At 33.5% G+C, this 21,696-nt stretch overlaps 1 protein-coding gene across 1 annotated transcript in view; it reads right to left on the reverse strand.

Moving 5' to 3' along the window:
* LOC145694013 (kinesin-like protein KIF12) overlaps positions 1–21,696 on the reverse strand; it is a 183,751-nt gene that overhangs the window by 17,312 nt on the left and 144,743 nt on the right. The window contains exons 9-12 of the mRNA XM_081770155.1: positions 9,512–9,630; positions 7,693–7,797; positions 5,552–5,675; positions 2,666–2,885 (exon numbers count right to left, since the gene is read on the reverse strand). Coding sequence (XP_081626281.1) covers positions 2,666–2,885; positions 5,552–5,675; positions 7,693–7,797; positions 9,512–9,630 — 568 coding nt within the window. The remainder of the gene's footprint in view (positions 1–2,665; positions 2,886–5,551; positions 5,676–7,692; positions 7,798–9,511; positions 9,631–21,696) is intronic.

The raw sequence follows: 21,696 nt of genomic DNA on the forward strand, positions 1-21,696 counted from the left end.
TATAGGCTGCCGAAAATATGAAAAGATAAAATTTAAAGGTCTATAGCTCCAATACTATGGGACCTACCGTAGTCGGGTCAAGACTTCACTTAGGGATAATATGTGTGCTATCCAAAAATCCATGTTTCAGGATCCTAAGATACTCAAGCAACAATTTTGTAGAGGGAGTTCGGCTACGGGCATGTAATTTGAAGTACTCACCAACTACCTCTATAAAAATTGTTGCGGAAGTACCGCAGGATTCTGGAACATGGATATTTGAAAAGGGCACATACTAGTTCTTAAATAAAGTCTTGATCCGACTACGGTAGGTCCCATAGTATTGGAGCTATGAACCTTTAAAGTTCAGTTTTTTCATGTTTTCGGCAGCCTATAACTCCGAAAGGGAGCATTTGTGCACCCAGGTTGGTCTACTTTTCGCCTTATCTTGGTGTCAGGAATCACCTCCCATCCAACGTTGTCGTTGTTGTTTTGAAACAACCTGTATGTCTTGAAAAGTGTGATAATTTTTCAATATATCTAAAACATTAGCTGCAGGACGCAAGGAACAAGACAATGAAACATTTATACATTACAACCTATTTTACTAAAGGCTTTTTGTCAGCTAATTATTAGCCAGGCTAGATGAATTTTCAGGAAAAAATGGGGACGCGTCCACTAAAAATAAAATAAAATTTGGAAAATAATAAAAAATATCAGTTATTTCACCAACAAAATGTCAAAGGCGCTATATGAAATAGAAATGTTATTATATATGCATAGAAGCAACAAAAAATATTAATATTAGGGCTGAAAAGCACACAAAGGACAACAAAAACAATGAAAATGAAATTTTGTTTAAAATATAACAAAGCATTTGGGAGAAAACAAACAAAAATCTAGATCGCAAATAGAGAATAGTACTTACATATCACTCTACATTTTCACCAAAGATTATAGTCTAAATTCAGGATACTGTAATAATGCATGGACAGCACTACGAATATTTACAAACTATAAAAAATAAGGCCTAAGAAAAGTTAATAATACGTCACAAGTTCAGTAGGAAATAATTATAGATGTAAATTTGACTTGACAATATTGACCAGGCAACGTGATGGGAGCCAAAATGAAATAAAATTTTTGACAGTTCAGTATTTATTTTTAAAATTTCTCATATATTAAATTGATAAGATTTTTCATGTATTTTTCAAACTTACCAAATAATAGCTTTCTCAGTATTTTTCCTGAAAATACCCGGTCGATGGTTGAAGAAGGCAGTGAAAATTAAATACCGTAATCTTCACTAAAAGAGTATGAGTTTTAAAATGTTACTTTATTTCTAAAATGTACGTATGTAATTAGTGTAGATTCTTCTGTCATTGATTCAATTTTATCATCTGTTCTTACATATTTGAAAAACCACATTTAGAAAATCACAAATTCTCTATTCGAAAACAATATACTGATCTTCAAGAGCACTGAAATTTTGACTTTTCTTGTTCGGACAGTATCTTAATCTATGATATATTGTTTTGTAACCAATGTATAACTCAACACTACACAGAACCAGAAACTGTATAGAATAACGTAAAATTTAGTTAATGTATTCCCAACATTTTGAGGGAATCAGAGCTTTAAGAATTACTGACCATACAAATGTTATTTGAACTTGTAAATTGAGGTTATTTTACTGCACTTTTACGTTGATTATTAAAATTGCTTCCAGTATGATTTTATTTAAATACCAGAAACAAATTTTGTGTGTAGAGGTAGAATTATATTTTGAGCTATGAATGCATTTACTACAATTTGTCTGTGTACATACAGGAGAAAAATATGTCAAGTGTATATTTATTAGGGTTTTCTAAGGTTACTATCAGAGGTTGCTCATGATGGCAATCACACCTGTAATTTGCTTGAAACTAAAAGAAGAAAACTTTTTTAACTGTACTAATTGTAATATACAACAATTAATACATTAGATAACCTTTATTCCCTTATTTTCAAGAGATAAAACTTCATTTTTGCCAGTGTGACTTCGCTCACGAGATATTTCTGGTTACTATAAAATAAATAAATAAATTTGTCAAAATTTTTGATTCCGATTACATTGTCGGGAAGTATATATATATTCTTATGTAAGGATATATATATATATATATATATATATATATATATATATATATATATATATATATATATATATATATATATATATATATATATATATATATATAAGTAAGGATGTATATATATATATATATATATATATATATATATATATTTTAAGTTACAATTTACCCAAAAGTGGCTCGTTATATACTGTAATAGTATGCAAAAGGTCTACTTACCCGTCTCATATAGCCATGGTGCTGGGAGGGACACGAAACTTCAATTCAGCATCTATCTACCAACCAAATGACCCAGGTTCGATCATTTAAGGAAATGGGATTTATTTTTGTTCTATTCTTGTCAACAATGTGGCTGAGAAGTTTACTCAGCCTTCCGTCAAATGAGGACCTAAAGCAAGGAGTCATGAAGGCGGCTGATTACATCAGCTTATCTCTACACCGGAGTATCAAAAGTGTGAAAAATAACCGTAACACACCCATACATTTATAGTGGTTGGCCTGAATGAGAGAGAAAACCTTTATCTTAATGAAATTATGAAACAATAACTTACGAGTTGACATCTTCGAGTTTTTTCAGCAACCGCTCATTTTCCCGGCAAACAAGCTCTTGGTCTCTCAATAGCAATTCTCGAGTAGTGAATAGTTCAGAGTTTTCTTTCCTTAATGCTTCGTTTTCCGTCATGTAGTGACGCACAAGGTCTGTCAGCTCGTTTCCTTCCATTTCTGCAAGTTTATCAGGATCTACGTCCCGAGGTGCTCCCACTGTTCGTCCTGTAATAACAATAAAAAAAGAAACGGATAATGTAAATACTAAACACATTTTGTTCAACTACAAAACTTATTTTGTATTTTAATGTATTGTGGGATTTACATTCTTCACTGGCAAATAACAATATTCAAGAAAGAACATTGAAGTTTAAATTCACTAAGTAGATCAATTAAAAAATGGTATCGTGACTAACTATTAATATAGTCGACTAGCTATGTAAGTAGTCGTTGTTAATCATGTAATAGTCAGTGTTTAATCTAGAAATAAATTTAAATTGGATGATTTTTCCATTTGTATATATAAAGTATTTTGTTTATAGCAGAAGGTTGGAATTTCATAATCATTGTCATCTTTCTGTTTTTTAATTTTGATTTTCCAAACGCACAACAGCTTGATTGAATTTGTCTTAAATAATAATCTTTCGTATACATGATATACTAGTATAAAATTTGTTAGTTTGAGGAGCGAGTTCAGAACAATCTCAGACAAATATTTTAAAAAACAATCTCTCTTCTTTTATATGTGAATTATACTAGATTTTCAATAAGATTTTGCTGACATACCCGTATCAACTACTTATTTTTTAAATGCTTTTTAATGATTTTATAAGTATGTTCAAATATTTCAGGCTCTCATACAATGCCAAGGTTAAATAGTGTTCAAACATGTGTTTCTGCTTAAAAGGCAGCCCAGTAATATTCATCCGAAACACAAACATTGAGAGGGCAAATTAGTTCAGAGAGCAAACTCGTTACCTTAGCTCTCAATTTTCTTACATCTGGGATCTTAATAAACACAATTTCTTTCTTGAATTACTTTAATAATTACAGTGATAAATTTTGAATGAAAAGTTATAAAGCCACTTGTAAGCCCCATTGCTGTTAGAAGATAGTCAAAACTAACCCAACACAGACTTTAAAGAACATTCCGGAATCAATTATTAATTATTGTCAATTATAATTTGACAATTTCACTAAAATTAGATTATAATTAATATTGATAAGTTATTTGTGATTTATCATTACCATTATTATTTTAATTGATTTGTTCTGATTTCGTATGAACTGTACTATAGAATTTTGATTATGGTTTGCAAATTTAATAAAAAATTTACAAGAAAATAAGTTCACTTCTGGAAAAGTAATCAATCGATTACAAGACCATTGTGTTGCTAGTAAGAAATTGCTTTTGCTTTCGCACTACACATCCCATAAATTTAAAAGCTACTTTAGTATGTGCCATTCATACCGAGCACTCATTACTAGGACATTGAAAATAAAATGGAAAGAGAAAGAGAAAAAGAGAGAATGACGTGTATCAAAACATTACTTTTGTTTTGAAACTTGCAGTAACTAAGAAAGTGAACTATTAATATTTTGTTTTACAGTTTACCTACCTTGGAGTTAAAACTCTTTGCGTTTTTACCTGTATAATGCAGTTAATTTCTGCAAAAGGAAATGTTTGTCATGTTGGAAGGCTCTTTGAGATAGGGTGAATTAGAAGCTAATAATGAAATTGAAGTAAACATAAATGTCATAAATCAAAATGAGTTACAATTGTCACATTTATGTTTTTCTTTCCCTAAATTTTGTTTCCTTGTAAGAGGAACTACGATAAATGTTACTATTTGCTAAACTTATATACTTTCTCATATTTCCGTCACCATTAGTTATTTCACACATACAGGCAAAAGATGGTCGCGTACCTTTTGTTAATAAAAGAAATGTAAATTAACAAATATTATTATGTTTGTTAGATATCAATGATTCTTGTTCTTATTCTAATATTTTTCAAGTATATACACAAAAATATTTTCTTAATATATTTTGGTAGTGAACAAAAGTAACTCGTTGCAAATACGTATTCAGATCGAGATCAGATACCAGCAATGACCATAGAATTAATTTTATTTTTTTCAACGAACTTTCGAATTTTCTATGTCTGTGTGTATGTCTGTCTGTCTGTTATTTGAGAATTTTTCAATTTTGAGCCCTCCATTCGATACAGCATCAAAAACTATATGAAAGAAGTGATGAAATTTTTCGCGTTACTCTTAACGTTCCCGAGATACTGATCAAAAAAGCTCTGATTTCGGGAGATTTAAGGAGCCATATCTCGGGAACCGTAAATCATAGATATATATTGGTGTTGATCAATACCAATATTGATTCAATACTAATACCAGTTATTGATTCAAGAATTATTACTTCATTATTATTGACTCAATAATTATTGCGTCATTAGTTATTGACTCAATAATTATTGCGTCATTATTTAATTTAATCAAATAAATTTAATATACAATTTCATATAAATTTCGAAACAATTAATTCCTTTTGAGCTCGTTCTGGCAATGCTCTTCGAGTATTATCAACTGGTTTGTTATTGAATTATGTGTCGATTTGGTGTGTTACATGAATCATAAAAGTATGTCAATTATGTGGAGTTATTATTTTGATATGGAAATTAAATCGAATCCATAGAATTAAACATTTTCATTTTGTTTTAAAGACTGGTACCGCTTGAATCGTTATGATATGCTCAATAGTGAAAATGGTTTAACTTTTAGTGTTTATAATCAATAATTTGTATCACCTCAAAACTTTACTGTAAGAAAAAAAATGTATAGGTAGAAAGAGTAAGTGTAATTATAAAGAATTTTACTTACCGCCTCCTAGTGGCGGTCCTAGTGTCGTAGGAGCAATATGCAGCATGGAACGCAAGTGTTCATTTTCGCTTTGTAGAGCATTCACTTCTCGTTTGAGACTTAAAATAAGAGCTTCCCTTGGATCCTAGAGGAAATAATATTCTTTAGATAGTGTTAACAGTATTATAACTTAAATTACAAAGTGTTTAATACATTGCCATAATCAATTACAAAGCTTCTTCAGCACCAGCTTGATTCCGTGTCAGGGTGGAAAATATTTCTTTACTTTTCTCTCATTATTTTGTTTTGAAAGGGGGAAGAGGGGGATTAATTTATTGCTTTTGTACATTATACGCATATATTTCTTTACAGTTCAAACCACCTTTCATCGTTGATTTTGGGAGACAGAGTAAAAGTAGAGTATAGTAATAGAAGGTTAACACTAAGTGAAAACTCTTATACTTTAATACACCCAGAAGACAAAATCAGCGAAAGGTTTCGAGGTTCTCCTTACTTCTTTGGCACAATTAAAGAAAAAAATTGTTCCTACATTAAAAACATGTATGAAATTCTCTGCTTGTCTTTCCTGTATATTGAAAGTGATAGGATAGGTTTGAAGTTCGATAGTAAGATTTCCTTCTCTTCCTTATTTATGGGTAATGGAAAAGCCCTGGCATGTATTTATACACAAGTTCACAAATAAAAAACATTCGATTCACGATCTGCGGCTAATATTCAATAAACGATCATGATCTGCGAATCACTCAGCAAACTTATGATATTGTAACATACATTTAACTTGAAGCATTTACACACGCACTCAAGAACTACCTGCTATGTAGATTAGAATAGTGAATAGAAACTATGAACCAGCATGTGACTGTTCTATTGAATTAAGCTTTTTTGTATATAGATGCGCCGAGAAAGAGGCAAGGAGTGCCTTGAAATTGTTTGCTGATTTTCTGTCTTTTCGGTGTTTTAAGGTATGAGAGATTTGATTAACTGTTAATAGATACGCATAGCATTGTCTCAATAAATATTTATTAATATAATTTTAGTTATTACAATGTTTTAAACATTAAAACTATATGTTCAATGTTTCCCGAATGTCGCGCTGTATTATGATACGACATTAAAATGTCTATTGCGTTATCACTATCGGTAATAGAAACTATAATTATTTTTGGTACTTGGAAAGAAAAAGAAAAACTTACTATCGAACAGCTTCTCAAACATTTTTAGTCACAACATTTTCAGTAACATTTTCATTTATGTCGAAGTATTACCGTACTTTTCATTACTGAAGTTTTCTGTTTCTTCTGTAAATTGTTATTGATATTCATAGCACACTATTCTTGCATATGGAACATGCATTTCTAAGTTCTCATTTCAATTTGAAAAAGAGATAAATTAAATAAATAACTAACTCTATGGGCTATGGAACCTGGAGGTTCATTGCCGTATTCACAAAGGTCGCTTTTCCTTGATTTCTGTCCTTAGCCAACTGGATCCAGTTTATACTTTGTATTTCTATTTCTTCAAGATCCATTTTAATATTATCCTCCCATCTGCGCCTAGATCTCCCTAATTATTATTTTTTTTTTTCGATTAAGTTTCCAGTTAAAATTTTGAAAGTGTTTCTACTTTCTTCCATTCTGGCTACATGATCTGCCCACCTGAGCTTCCTAGACCTGATAACCTTAACAATGTTTGGTAAACCGTATGAATTATGCAATTCTTCGTTATGAATTTTTTGCCATTTCCCCATTTTCGTCCCTCTTCGATCCGATTATTCGCCTCAGGATTTTATTCTGAAATATGTTTTCTGTATGCGTTCTTCTCTCAAAACAAGCAACCATGTTTCGCGACCACAACAGAAGTAATTATCGTTTTATATACTTTAAGTTTCATATTCCTCGACAGAATTCGCGAAAGAGAAAAAGAGTTTGAAGTGGATGATAAATATGTTTGTAAAATTTGTAGTAGCAATTAATTTAATTTTTCCCTTAGTTAAATATGTACACCAAATTAATGCAAGATATATATATAAGTCGTATATTGAAAACATTTAAAGAGAGAGTATTTCATTGAGATTTTGTATTCATGAGGTATACAGTAATCAAACAAAAGTTGTATTAACAAACTGAGTTGAATTTACCTACCATAACAACAATTGGTTTTGTTCTAATCTTCTTGGCACGTGCGGCATATCTAAGAGTGTTGACTGTTTCACTTACATTTGACTTTGCTGGAGAAATACATGCAATCTAAAAGAAATTTAAAATTAGTATATAAATTTGTGTGCTATTATTTATTAATTCACGCTATAATTGGCATTGAAGTACAGAAATACATAGGTGGAATTACTGTGTGTGTAATAATTACAGAAAATGACATTAGATTGTGTTAACTTTCCAGTTCTTTACTCGAGCAGTCTATTATTTTCTATTTTTATAATAAATCAATTACTGGTGATATTTGTATAAGAGTTGCCAAAATGAAAGCGAATCTTTTCGTAACAGCATTATACCGTACTTTTATTAAATAAAACTTTGTGTTCGTACTATTACATGTATGTTAGTCTAACGCTGCATGTGTTAGTGTTATGTTTGTACGTAGTGAAAGAAGTTTAACAAGTATGATCTTGCAATCGATTCGTTCAAACATACTTGACGAGTTGTTACTCGATTGATGACGGCAGAAGATTAATGTTGCCGAAATATATCGTTGTATAAAGAACATGTAATTGAATGAGTATCTGTCATTTAGACATTTAGAATAATATAATGTCTGTTGTATAAGAATGTGCAGTGGCGCTACCGGTAGGAGCTTCTCCATCACCCACCCTCGCAGTTCCGATCTTCATACTGTGAACTTCATGTTTTGGGACCATTGAAAAGTATCTGAAGGACGGCCAGTTTGCGACCCTGTAATGCCATTAAAGGGTGGTTCCGCAACCAAATAAGCTATTAGTCTCACTTTCATTTAGGCAACCATTGTGTGTTCTGTAGAAAAATCAAATTTGGTACTGTAACTTTCAACCAAATAGAAAATATCATCAAGTTCGACATGAAAAAATTTGGTCTACAATCAGTTGATTATTATACAGAAGAATTAAAATATGGTCAAGTTAAAGAAGAAAAAGCTTTCATTTGATTTTAAGAAGATATAAGACTTAAATGGAGACAAAAAGTACAAAAATAAGAAAAAGGAGACAGAGAGAATAACATGAAATGAAAATCTGTACTGACTTCAGGTTAAAACAGAACCTGTATGAGGTAATAATATCCCTTCGAGAATTTTGTAATTCTTATATGGCTACATAAAATTTATTAAAATTATTGTGAGTTTAAATACACCTGCATTGCATATATTCATATCCATAAATTGTGTTTATATGATGATTTTTTTGTTAATTGCTTATGAACAAATTGAACAGTTAGAGAAGAGCTTTCAGTGCTTTAAAATAAATAAAATTACCTGTAATTTATGGTAGATTGTATTGTATTCGTACTGAAGTATATACATACTGAAGTTTAGTACGTGCACCCTGAAGTTATTCGGAAAAGAAATATTTTCTAATGAAGTTAGTTGTGAATATGATCATATGGGTTTGTTTAAATATTAACGTTAAATCAATGCCAGTGAGATACACCTTAACCAATTATGTAAAAAGGTTTATTCTTTAAGACAAAATATAGTTTATATTTAACTATGCCTACAAAACTTTAAACCTGCGATCTATTAATCTAGACTAGAATTATCCACGTTCGTTAAGTGGGTCCAAAACTGAACTTCTATGCTTAAGTTTTGTTCCATTATCAAGTGCAGTACTGTATCACTTTACTTTTAATATTATAAATATGTTTCTATTAATTCTTTGTATTATAAATTGCTTAATTGGGATCACAATAATAGGTAATTTTACTTATTATAATACGAACTACATATTTACTTATTGTAAATTTCATTAAGACTTACCATAAGTGTAACGCCATTTCCTGCTAAGCTGTCAGCGAGGAGCTTGGTTAATTTACTGTCCCTATACGGAATGTGACCACTTTTCTTCTTAGGGTCACTAAGTGAGGCAATGCAATAACCTGTAACAAAGATGTACGCATAGACTTTGAGTGTGACTTGTTAATGTACGTATTTATTTTACAATCATCACTTGTCGCAAAGTAGTTTTCGATGGACAATCATTTAAGATGGTCGTCAAGTTTAGTTTTGAAGATGATCGTACCGAATGCATTACTTGAAAAGTAATGGTTGAGAGGTATTTTATCAAGTTACGTAAAACATTTTATTCTCTTTCCATTGTACAACAAATAACAATACAAGTCTTATTCTCACTGGTATTCATTCAATTTTAGAAGATTCTGGAGTAAGTTATCCTCAGTATTGACTAGTGAGGGCTCACGTTTCATATTTTACAGGATATTATCATTAAATATGATGGCATTTTTAGAACACCAATATTTCAGAAAAATGAAAGTTGAATATATATTGTGTGCTCTCTTTACAATATGAATATATGTTGTTTTTCGTTGTTAGAAAGAACTGGGAATCTGTAAAGTTTATTTCCACTAGTTATAACTTACCTCTACAGAACTATACATCTGAATCATGTAACTACATAGAAGTTCTTACTCTTGCTCAAATATATATGTCATAAAATGAATGAAAGATAAGAATACTGAAGAACACTCCGTTGTTCTTTTGTGGCTCATGTGTAAAATAATGAATTTCGTAAGGAAATAATAAAGGCAGATGAACAGGGTGGTTATCTATATGTATGTCTTTAATCTATATTATAAAATTGAAAGTGACTATGTTTGTGACTCGTAATCTCTTAAACCACTCCACTCGACCAATCTCGATCAAATTTTTTCAACATATGGAAGGTTAGGGCCTGGTATGGTTTTTATCATGCTGCGTTGATGGTGCAATGTAGGGGAGGAGGAGGAGGAGGAGAGATATATAAAAAATAAAGATGAAAGTGACTGTCTTTATGACTTCATCACTCTAGAAACACTCGACCGATCTCGATCACATTTTCAGCATAGATGAGGTTCGGACCTGAGATGGTTTTTATCATATCACTTTGACGGTGCAACTTACAGGAGAGGGAGGGGGAAGATATTTAAAAATGATTGAAAATGACCGATATTAGTGTCGAATCTATAGTATTCGGAGTCGCTGAGATGAACAGTGACACTTTCGAATGCTGTTTAAATCCAAATTCAGTCCCGCAACTTGGGGGAGAGGGAAATACATAAAAATGATCGAAAATGACCAATATCAGTGTCGAATCTATAGTTTTCGGGGTCGCTGTGATCAACAGTGACCCCTCTGATGCCGTTTAAATTTAAATTCAGCCACACAACATGGGGAAGAGGAGGACGGGGAAGAAATATAAAAATGATCGAAAATGACCGATATCAGAGAGAGCTTTAGTAATAGTAAAAAGTGACTGACTAACGAATATATTACAATTTTTTCTTAATTTAACGCAGCGAAGCAGGAATTGATGTTAGATACAAATAATGGTTGGAAGATTATTTAATTCGACTTTGTACTTTTGAATGCTACGAAATAATGGAATATGCTTCAGAATAAGATTAGAAACTATTGAGAGATTAACTTTCTGCTTTATACCTCTTGAGTTAAATTTTTCATTTATTATATATTTATACTTTTAGTATAATGAGATGTATGGAACTGTACGCTACTTTTATAAAGTGTAAAAATGATATGATTTAATAATATACCGGAGGAGCTCTTTCTTTTTACTGTATAATAGGTCAAAATACAATTACAGAACAAAGCATTATGAAACGTGTGGAAAATTGCATAATGCGAATGTTTCACTAAGTTCATTATCTGTGCCAATGTCAACATAACACATACATCGATCAACATAAATTTACAACAAGAAGTTTCCAGAACGACAATTTTCAAGGTCGCATTGCGTTGCTGGTATGAAGAGCTTTCATGTGAGATTTACATTACTGACTTCACTTAGAAAACTCTTCATTTTTAATGTTAGCGTGACTACTACGTTTCAGCTTTTCAGTGTCACATACACATGTATACATATGTACATATATGTGTTAGCAAGAAAGAAAGAAGAAGAAAAAAGCACCGAAAGGTACTTGATATCAACAGCTGACAGAATTCACATTATAAATATTGAGTGTTCGCATTATCCAAGAAAATTATACTGAGTCTTTAGTTTTTTTCTTTTTTTAATATTTGTCTACTGTATGTCAACAGAATATAACATATAACGTACAATATGAAAGAATACATTAATATATTGGAGAATATCATACAAACTATGCTGTTTTTCATTTAGATTTTTTTTAAAAAAAAAAACAAGAATGTTATTTTTAGGTGTTTTTCGAATTGCTATGGTTCTTTAACATTGTGTATGTTGGTATGACGCTTTTTCTATCTTATACAACACTAGCAATGTAGTACTATAGCGTACAGATTCGAGTTGACTGCCATCAAATTTCTTTCAGTGCTTAATGATAACTGTCAAGGCGAAATATTTATTACCACTTTTGTAGTTTTTTTTTGGGGGGGGGGGAAGTTATTTAGACTAGTTGTTCTGTCTAAGCCTTCGGCCTGATGTACACTATAGGCAAACATGTCGAGAGCCAACTCGGGCCCCAGGGTTGAGTTATCACCGGGCCCGGTATAAAAACTGGCAAACTACAGTATATCTTATATGGTATATTTACTAGTTACATTATACTAATTGCATTACTAGAGTTATACTTCATAATTTATAAAACAGCCTTTCTTGCTTCCCTGCTAGCAAACGGGCTAAAGTAGACTCCATTATAAGAGTTCCCAGTTCGGATAATCTTTGTTGCGTCATTGAAGAACATTCTTTACTCTTGCAAGTGCACTAAATGATCTTTCAGCCTCCGTAACAGACAGTGGTAGAGTTCAAAGAATATGAAGAGCAATAATAACATTCGGAAAAATGTTGACTAGTTTCTGGTCAAGAATTGTGTTGAGCAACTGAAATGGTGTCAGAGCAGCAATGAAGTTGACAAATTGAATCGCTTGTAGATGAACCATTTTAATAATGGTATCATCTGATACATTATCGCTGTATAGTTCTAACCACGTTGTTACTTTTCCCTCAAGTTTATCATTGCTTAAGGTTGGATACTTCCACAAGAAATCGAATTGTGCTTTTCTGGAAAATCTGAAGCCGTTCCTCGATTTCTGCTCACAAGTTTACATTCTTGCAAAATTCTTTTCCAATTTACTGAGTAGTAGTATTAGATCTACTATCAAACTTGCGATATTGTCAACTTCGACATCCAAAGTAATTTCTCTTACTTACTTGGAAAATATATGTAGCAATTTTCTCTTTAGCACAAGGGATATAATATTTTCTGTATTCACCGGGCCCCTCAGAAGTCCGGGCCTCAGGAGAAAAGCCCCGGCTTTCCCACCCTCTCGTCGGGCCTGAATATGAGTTAAAGTTCTGGTTAAATAAAACTTTAATGATTTAGTGTTAACATTTTTTTAGCTTGTCCACCAACATCTCAAACTAACTCCGTATCATATTTATCAATTATTCAAGGATTACCTTATACACGCAAGAGTAGGAGTGCAAATTTTGGATTTAGGCATGAAAACGTTATCGGACGCTTCATACATGGTATATATGTGTACATACATGTTCATGTAAGGATACGAAAATTCATGGTCTTGTCGACATCGAGACAAATTTACTGAGGACAGCTGCTTGGTCATAAACAGTTAATTAATGAACACATTATTGATTGTCAGACTCTTGAAAGATAGTGGCAAAGTCGTGTAAATATTACACGGAAACACACTGATCGTCCAAAAATAACAACTTCTCTTAAGGATAACTTCACTGGAAAAACTAGCAAGTGGAATAGACGTTAACTGCTCCGGAAGAAACAATAGAACTATGGAAGAACCATTTCCAATCGGTATGAAATAGAACGGTGGCCAAGCGCCTTCAGATCTATGATCTTTGGGGCAAGATTGCAGTAAAGAAACCATATGCCAAGTAGGAAACATTAGAGAAAGGTACTCTGAGCCAAAATAAAATAAAGACTAGAACGATGAACAATGGAAGAGGGCAGTCTGGACCGACGAGTCTAAATTCCAACTTTTGGGCTTCCAATGGTACAAGTTTGTGCGTCGTCGTCCCGAAGAGCGCTTTCATTCCTATTGTAATATCTATACAGAAAGACACGGAGAAGGTAGTGTCATTATTTGGGGATACTTCACAGACTGCCAAGTTGATAATTTAGTTCAAATTAATGGAATAATGGACAAAAACGTGTTTCACAACAACGTTTAAGCAAGGCATAGAATTCCATCAAGAGCTCGGATTTGGGGGCAGTAACTTTGCACTACAACAAGATTACTGTTCCAAACTTTCTTCCAAGTTATACATTAATTATCTGCAAAACGAAGAGACACTTACATCACCAACAAGTGGAATAGCCACCACAGTCACTGCATTTGTTACCCATCGAGCACTTGCAAGATGAGCTTGACAGGACAGTCTGTAAATAGATGCTAATGAATACAGGTCTTTGGAAGGTTCTTTAGAGCCACTGGAGTTGCATAGCTCCACAAAAGTCGGATAAATTAATCAAATCAATGCTTGGAATTTAAAAGTTCTTATCAAGGCCGAGGGTCGCATTTCATTGAACGCAAATCAATAAATTTGTCTCAGTGGAAGCAGGACCACATGTTTTATTTTTTTATATGAGCAATAATAAAGGCATATTAATAGGCTTAACGTATCCAATAAATGCTAGGTTTTACAGCATGTGTGTGGAGAGAAAATAAGTATACATGTATAGGATACAATTTTGTTTGTTTATTTTAGAGAACAAGTCCAACAAACTGGGATTTGTATGGATAAATGTTTTTTTTTTTTGAAAATTCTGAAAAATCAGTAGTGTGCTCAGACTTTTGAAAATGACTATATATATATTGTTTTTTTGTCTTGTCTTTCGTTGTTGCAAGTATACAAAATTTAAATGACATCGCTGGGGAAGTGAACGGTATTTAAAATGGCAGCAAATTGCCTAAATATTGAGAAGCGTGTGAATTATGTACTTCATAAAGCTATATTCAACTTTTAGAAGAGAAAGCAGGCCCATTGATACCATTTATGTTGGATACTAGGATTTTGATTATTTATGATGGTAAGAGGATGCTACACCAGCTCATTATTCAACGGAAGCTCACCAAAGGCTAGATGAGTGGTTTCTCGGTATGTGGACAGGTCCCATGAATGGCCACTTCGGCCGGATGAGTTGTCTCTCCCAGAATTATTCTTTGGAGATACTTAGAGAATACAATCTACAGTCATTCAATCCGAAATGTTGAACATCTTCGAACCATTATTATTGGAGAATTTTATTCGGTCCCTACTGAAATGCGTCTTGAAGCATAAATTAGGTCTTCAAGCCTGCACAGATCCATAGAGAGCTCAAACGGATCATTTTATCCAAAACAGATAAAATTGTCATTGTGATATCTAAGTTCATATATCCAAATTTATAAATATGTTCTCATCATTCAATGTAATTCATGATCGAAAAGTGCCCTCTTAATTTGTGGCCACCCTGAATTTTGAAGAATAATTATAACAGTTTTATTTTCGAATGTTTTTTATAAATATTCGCAATATTGAAATTTCTCAACTTCATTTTTCACGCGTTCGAAAAAAAAAGGCTCCATTACTAGTAAAATTAACCTAATACAAAGATTTTTGCTATTTTCCCAATTTTTCCAATTTTCTGGAAAGAAACCGGAAAGAAACGATCTTTTACCAACAGGTTCAAAATTTCCGGAAATTTTACAACACTAATCCTTTCACATTCTGATGCTTCGTAACAGGATAGGTGAACATACAGGCACGGTGATTAGTTCATCTTCTTTTCTTATTTTGCTTAGTCCGACGACGTCCCACTCGATCTTCCGGAACCCTCTTGTTTCTGATGAGATAAATGCCGCATTATACGTAACAGTGGTCAGCTTTAAATGACAACGTAATCTGTAACTTAAGTATTCTTAGCACCCTATGCCTGTATGTGATTCTGGATGTTATAATTCAACTTCCTGACAATGAGGATCTTGACTTATCCTGTCATGGTTAGTGAAATAATTTTCTAGCTATTTGAGAAAAATGACCGTGCTGGGCAACCTTGTTAGTGATAGCACTCTCATCATAGCACTCTCATCATTATCATCATCATTATGAGTTTCACCCAGGGCCTAAAATTGAGTGGAGTACTCCACACTTTGTGGAACTGTAGGAAAAAAGTGTGGAACTATAATTCTTAAAGTGTGGAGTGGTATTAATGTGAGTACCTTACTTTTCTCGGATTATGCATTTAAAAGCGTTTAGTGTGTCAAACTACAATACATTCATTATGCAATGGGGGGTTACTCAATTCCATATAACTGCCAGTATATGACATTAAGCCAGAGTTAATACGTATAGGTGTCTCCTAGATGGCAGGGAAAACCATTGCCAATTTTGAGGTGAAGGAAGTTTTTAACTATATTTAGTTTTGAAACGTTTTCGGTTGCATTCATATAGTTTTAAAATATGCAACTAACCAGGGGCGGATCCAGGACCAACTTCTGGGGGGGGGGGGTTGTCATACTGCTACTTTTAAGGGCTCCAAACTTTGGGATGGGTTTTATTTATATATATAAAATAAGAAAGTTTCCTCTTCTGGGGAGGCGATCGCCCCCCCTGGATCCGCCCCTGCAACTAACTGCACGTTTATCTGTTGTTTCAATAGGACATTACACTTTTCCGATATAATGAAATGTGTTGTTTTGTAGATAAAAATTACACGATCCTTTGAACCCGTTATAGAAATATGTACTACCAGAGATAACATACATCAATAACCGCCAAAAATTTAGCCGAAGCACAGCGTTACGAAAATCAGTAAAAAGAGTAATGTTTCCCAGAGTGACTTCGATAGTTACTGATAGTGTAAACATAATACAGGAGAACACAAGGGAATGTGGAAATTGTTAACTGATGAAAGAGTTGCTTCAGGTGAAACGTTGCCTCTGTTGAAAATTTGGTGTGCTGCCCATCGCATTAATTTAGCATGGAAAGATGTCACCAAGAATGTCCAAGAAGTTTCATCTCTCATATAAGCAGCATCTGGACTGTGTGCTTTCTATCACTCTTCAGGGCAGGGAACGAAAGGTTTAACGATGGTAGCTTCAGAAAATAACTTAGAAGTTTTGCACTACCCAGAATATTTTGACGTCAGGTGGACAAAATTTTCATTCAGTATGCTCACTACTCTCCTAAAAAATTGGTATCCAAACTGCCTTTACTTGTAAAGGGAAAGCCATGTATGTAATGAAGCCAATGGTCATCTGCGTAAATGGATAGAAGTAGATCGCCTTCATCTTCTGTGTCTTGTGACAGACGCTCTATATGTTTTCAAGAACTGCCAGCAGAAGTTTGAGAGTGATGAAATGTTTCTATTGGACATAACAACAAATAAAAATAGAACTATAGCACAATTGGAGAGTATGAAAGAGAAACCTCTATTAGGCGGGTGGGAAAAAACTTTTTTTAAACGAACGTGTGCAAGGGAACGTCAACGGAGAAATACAGTACTCATTACATGGTATTCAACTTCATCGTAACATACCGGTACGTCACAATAAATCCCATAACAAATATGTCAGTGAGAAAAGATTTTACTGTAGTACGCTACGAAGTCCTGGATTCCATAATTAACTTTGTTAGTCAGCGTTTGCTGTATGAAGACAGTATTATTGCTTTGGAGCCTTTGCGTGTTTTGCAAGACGATGTAACTGATGATGCCCTAAGAGAATGCCACAAAGTTATTTGTCCTGATACAGATCTTTTGCAGTTCGCAATGCAATATAGAGAGGCATCATCGTGCAGTATGTTGAAAGGTCCGGACGCTAAAAACCTTCTCATGAAAATCTATGGAAATCAGACATTTCATGCTCTGTCAACAAGTCTAGCCCGAGTTGTTGCTTCGAAACCATCTTCTTCCGATGTTGAAAGACATAAGTGACTACAACATATTGAAAACAGATAACAGACTGTCTTTAGCTCCCACTACTGTGAAAAATTACCTTCACATTAATATAGGTCCATTGCAAGATTTTAGCCCAACCCCTGCTGTTATGAAATGGCTGGCCAGAAAAAAAAAAAAAAGGCGTTTTGAAGTTGGTAGGAAGTCAAAGGAACAGCCCTGGTATAACGATGTATTTGCCTCGGCAGAAAACAGACTGAGACAGCGTGATGATCACGGAAAAATGAGAGTGAGATTCTTATGTAAGAAAAAGTGACTTTTTTTCTTCTAGTGTGACTATTTTTCTTACCGGTTTGTTTTCTGTATTTTATGGTTTAATACAATACAATTAAATATGTATCCTAAGATGCCTTTAATTTTGTTTGCTCTGGATGCCAAAATTTTCCTAAATAATAATAATAATAATTTTTTGGTCGCAGGTAAACATGATGTACTGGACAGAACTCTGATTATATGTCTAAACAAATGCTGACTAAACTAGTTTTTCTATACTAATAAAATTTTTACCAGTGTGGAGCTGTGATTTTGTTGAATTTTAGGCCCTGGTTTCACCGTGTATTAAAACGTTCAGCCTGCACAATTGAGAGGTATGAGTAAAATATATGATGGTAATCCGGCTGGTTCCATACAACTTCAATTGATTCTTAGTGTCTCCTTCCTGTCAGATATCAGACACCTTTTGTATGCTATCACAACTTGTCATTCAGAAGAGGGAATACAAGAAAGTAAATACTAAGAAATTGAGAGTTTAATAACAGATAGAATAATTACGGAAACGTTATAATGAGAGACTTCAACGCCAGAAAAAGACAAGAAAAAAAACGAAAAGTAAAAAAAAACGAAAAGTAAAAAAAAAAAAACGAAAAGTAAAAAAATGTCAGAAATGATGAAAAAGATAAACACATATCCCTCTTAGTAGAATTCGCCGAAGCTGAGAAGATTTACATTATGAATTTCTTCTAGGAAAAGTTCCACAAGAAATAGACATGGGAACGCCGACATGGAAAGACAAGCAAAATGAATTACATCATGTCAAACAAAAGACACTTCGCTGAAGAATGAAATATTTTGAACAGAATCAACAGAGAGAGTAATAATCGAATAGTATGGTGTAAATTTCACCGCTGAAAATCAGAAAGCTAGCAAGGCAACAAGAACGTATGTAGAATGGAATATTTTTCAAGAGCAGCGTAACGTGTTTCAACTGGAAGTTAAAAAATTTGTTTTGCCGCACTCGAAGAGGGCATGAACATTTCAGAAGCTAACAAAGAGATCACGAATATTCTAATGGATATAGCTACGAAGATAAGAAGTATTACGAGAAAGAAGAATGAGAAGATAGTCTTCGTACAAAATGGTCTGACAAAATCAATATACACCACAAAGTAACTTGGAAAAGAATTGTCTAAGAGAGATGGTAGTGAGTTGAAAGATTTTCATTTTGCTGTGATATTAGATATTAGATGACCTGTCACATATATAAATGGGTGATTCATCGTAAGGTACTTTTTTCAATAGGGATTTTTTTTAACAGATCATGCGTGATTTGTGTCAAGTTGTCATTCCAGCGTGACTCAGAATTGAATTCCATTTCATCATGGAAAGACTTACACCGGAACAGCATCTCCAAACTGTGGAGCTGTATTACGAAAGTCGTTGCTTTGTGAAGCAAGTTTTCGTGCACTTAGGGCAACTTAGATCGCAATAATCGACCCATCGAACGCATAACATAAAACAATTCCTATAACATAAACAATTCCAATATGTCATCCAAGTTTGTATATCACTTTCTGTGGAAGAGAGTAAAATATTGCAATATTGCTTTCTTTTCCAGCAGGCCACAACCGGAAGACCATTCTCAACTAAAAGGACGTGTTGAAATACCCCTGTCATGTGACAAAGAAACATGTGGGTTATTTTAATGGTATTTTCCCTCCTTTGAAGCCACCTGAGAATGATTTGACTGCCCCGATTTCACCACTTCCGGTTTTAGTAGAGTGATTCGGTTGAAGATATATTTTCTTTAGACGCTGAATAGATTCCAAAAAAACTGATTGAAGCTATTTATTATCGTTTTTTGTTCTATGGCAGTCAATGTTGGAACCGGAAATGGTTAATCTCTACCACTTCCGGGTTGAATAGAAAGCTAACGGAGGAAATACATTCTTGGAACGCTGAGTTGATTCCAAAGGACCACTTCTTAATACCTCTTACCGTTTTTGCTCTATGGCGATCAACATTGAAACTGGAAATAGTTAATTTCTACCACTTCCAGTTTGACTAGAAGCTTAAACGGAAAAGATGGAAATTGTTGCTGGAATGTTGAATCGATTCCAGGAAACAGCTTTTTTCTTATCTCTTACAGTTCGAGTCCTACTGAGATCACTATTAAAACCGAAACTAGTAGTAAATTTCTACCACTCCTGGTTTTAATAGACAGGTGTGGGTAAAGATATATTTTCTTGAGATTTTGAATTGATTAAAAAAAAAAAAAAAACTACTTGTCCTGTTACAGTTTTTGTTCAATGGTAATCAACGTTGAAACCAGAAATGATCAATTTCTACAATTTTTGGTTTGAATAAAGGGATAATGGATGAGATGAAACCAGTAGCGGCTCGGTACCATAATCTGAGGAAGTTCTGCAGAGTTTTTTTTTTTTTGTATATTAAATTTCCCGTTTCCAATTATAAAATGTACACCAACCTGCATATTTTTTAGCACTATAATCGTTATAAATGACAATTATCGTATACAACTTTACTGTATCATGCAACCAAAACACTATTGTTTTTATTATTGAGTGTCAGTGGCGTTTTTAAAGATATACCACATTGACTTGATCCCTAGTCTTCCGTTGCAAGCGCTGCTATCGGCTGAAGGAATTCCACTCGCTTTCTCTCGGTTAGCAACAGCTGAACCCTTATTGGCTCAACTCGTGGGTGTGTGAGGGTGTGAGCTTTAGTTCGCATTTTTGCCACGGCTCAAGACATTTTGGCAGCACAATAGGATTTTGTTTCGGGAGGAGCTATACACAGCATATGAATAAGCACTTAATTTTTCCTTTTGGATGCCTACAAGTTTTAATGAATTTCGGGGGAGATTGAGCCCGATAGCTCTACCCTAGAAACGCCACTGTTACGTGTAACAAACTTTATAAATGGAATATCGTAAGAAACATATTGTTTTCAGATAGGCCTACCATAAAAATTTTGATCCACGTAATGTCTACAGACAGAAATTTTATTAATACTACTGCATTATAGATATCTTATTTTATCGTTTGTAAATCAAGTCCATTCGACGTGTCTTTTGCTGTGCAAAAGTTTTATTACTCTATCATTAAAGTTCGTTATGGTGGATATGAGATCACGCTCGATTGATACAGCAGCCAAAGCATTGAGCCTTTCCTGGCATATTGTGCTTCTCAAAAATGTTTTAATTATTTTTAAATTGGAGAAGTAACGTTCTGCCTCTGTCTTTGTCATTGGGGTAGTTAAAAGAATTTCTAAACATTTTATGGTGGCCTTAAAATTGTCACACAAATTGTGTTTGTTCAGAAAATTTGCACAAACTCGAACTGGAATACTAATATTTTTAAAGTGCACCACTGACTTTATCAAAAACAAGAGAACGGCGTCTCTGTACATCACGTCGTGTGTCTTCGGCTTCTTCGGAAGTATTCGTGAGTTCTGAGCTGCTGGAAGTGCAGCTCTAGTAAATCCTATCTACCAAACCAGGAAAACGTAATACAGTGCGGCTGGTGAAGATTTTGGTCTCAATGCTAAAAGCATAGGGCAATCCGTGCATAGTTCCTGCAATATTTATTAAGCTTCAGAAGGGTCTCCAGTAATTCTACGCTATGTAGCATATCCAGCAGCACAATTTCAGGTCAATGTTAGATCAAATATCATTATTACATGTTATTACCTTGATTAAATTAAACAATTCAACTCAACTGAAAATATATTTATTCCACTAAAATAGCTGGTAGTTATGCAGCTCTGCAGCACTTATAGACAAGCCGCCTCTGGATG

The sequence above is a fragment of the Thermobia domestica genome, chromosome 9 (assembly GCF_964235325.1).
Source record: "Thermobia domestica chromosome 9, izTheDome1.hap1.1, whole genome shotgun sequence".
Taxonomy (NCBI): Eukaryota; Metazoa; Arthropoda; class Insecta; order Zygentoma; family Lepismatidae; genus Thermobia; species Thermobia domestica.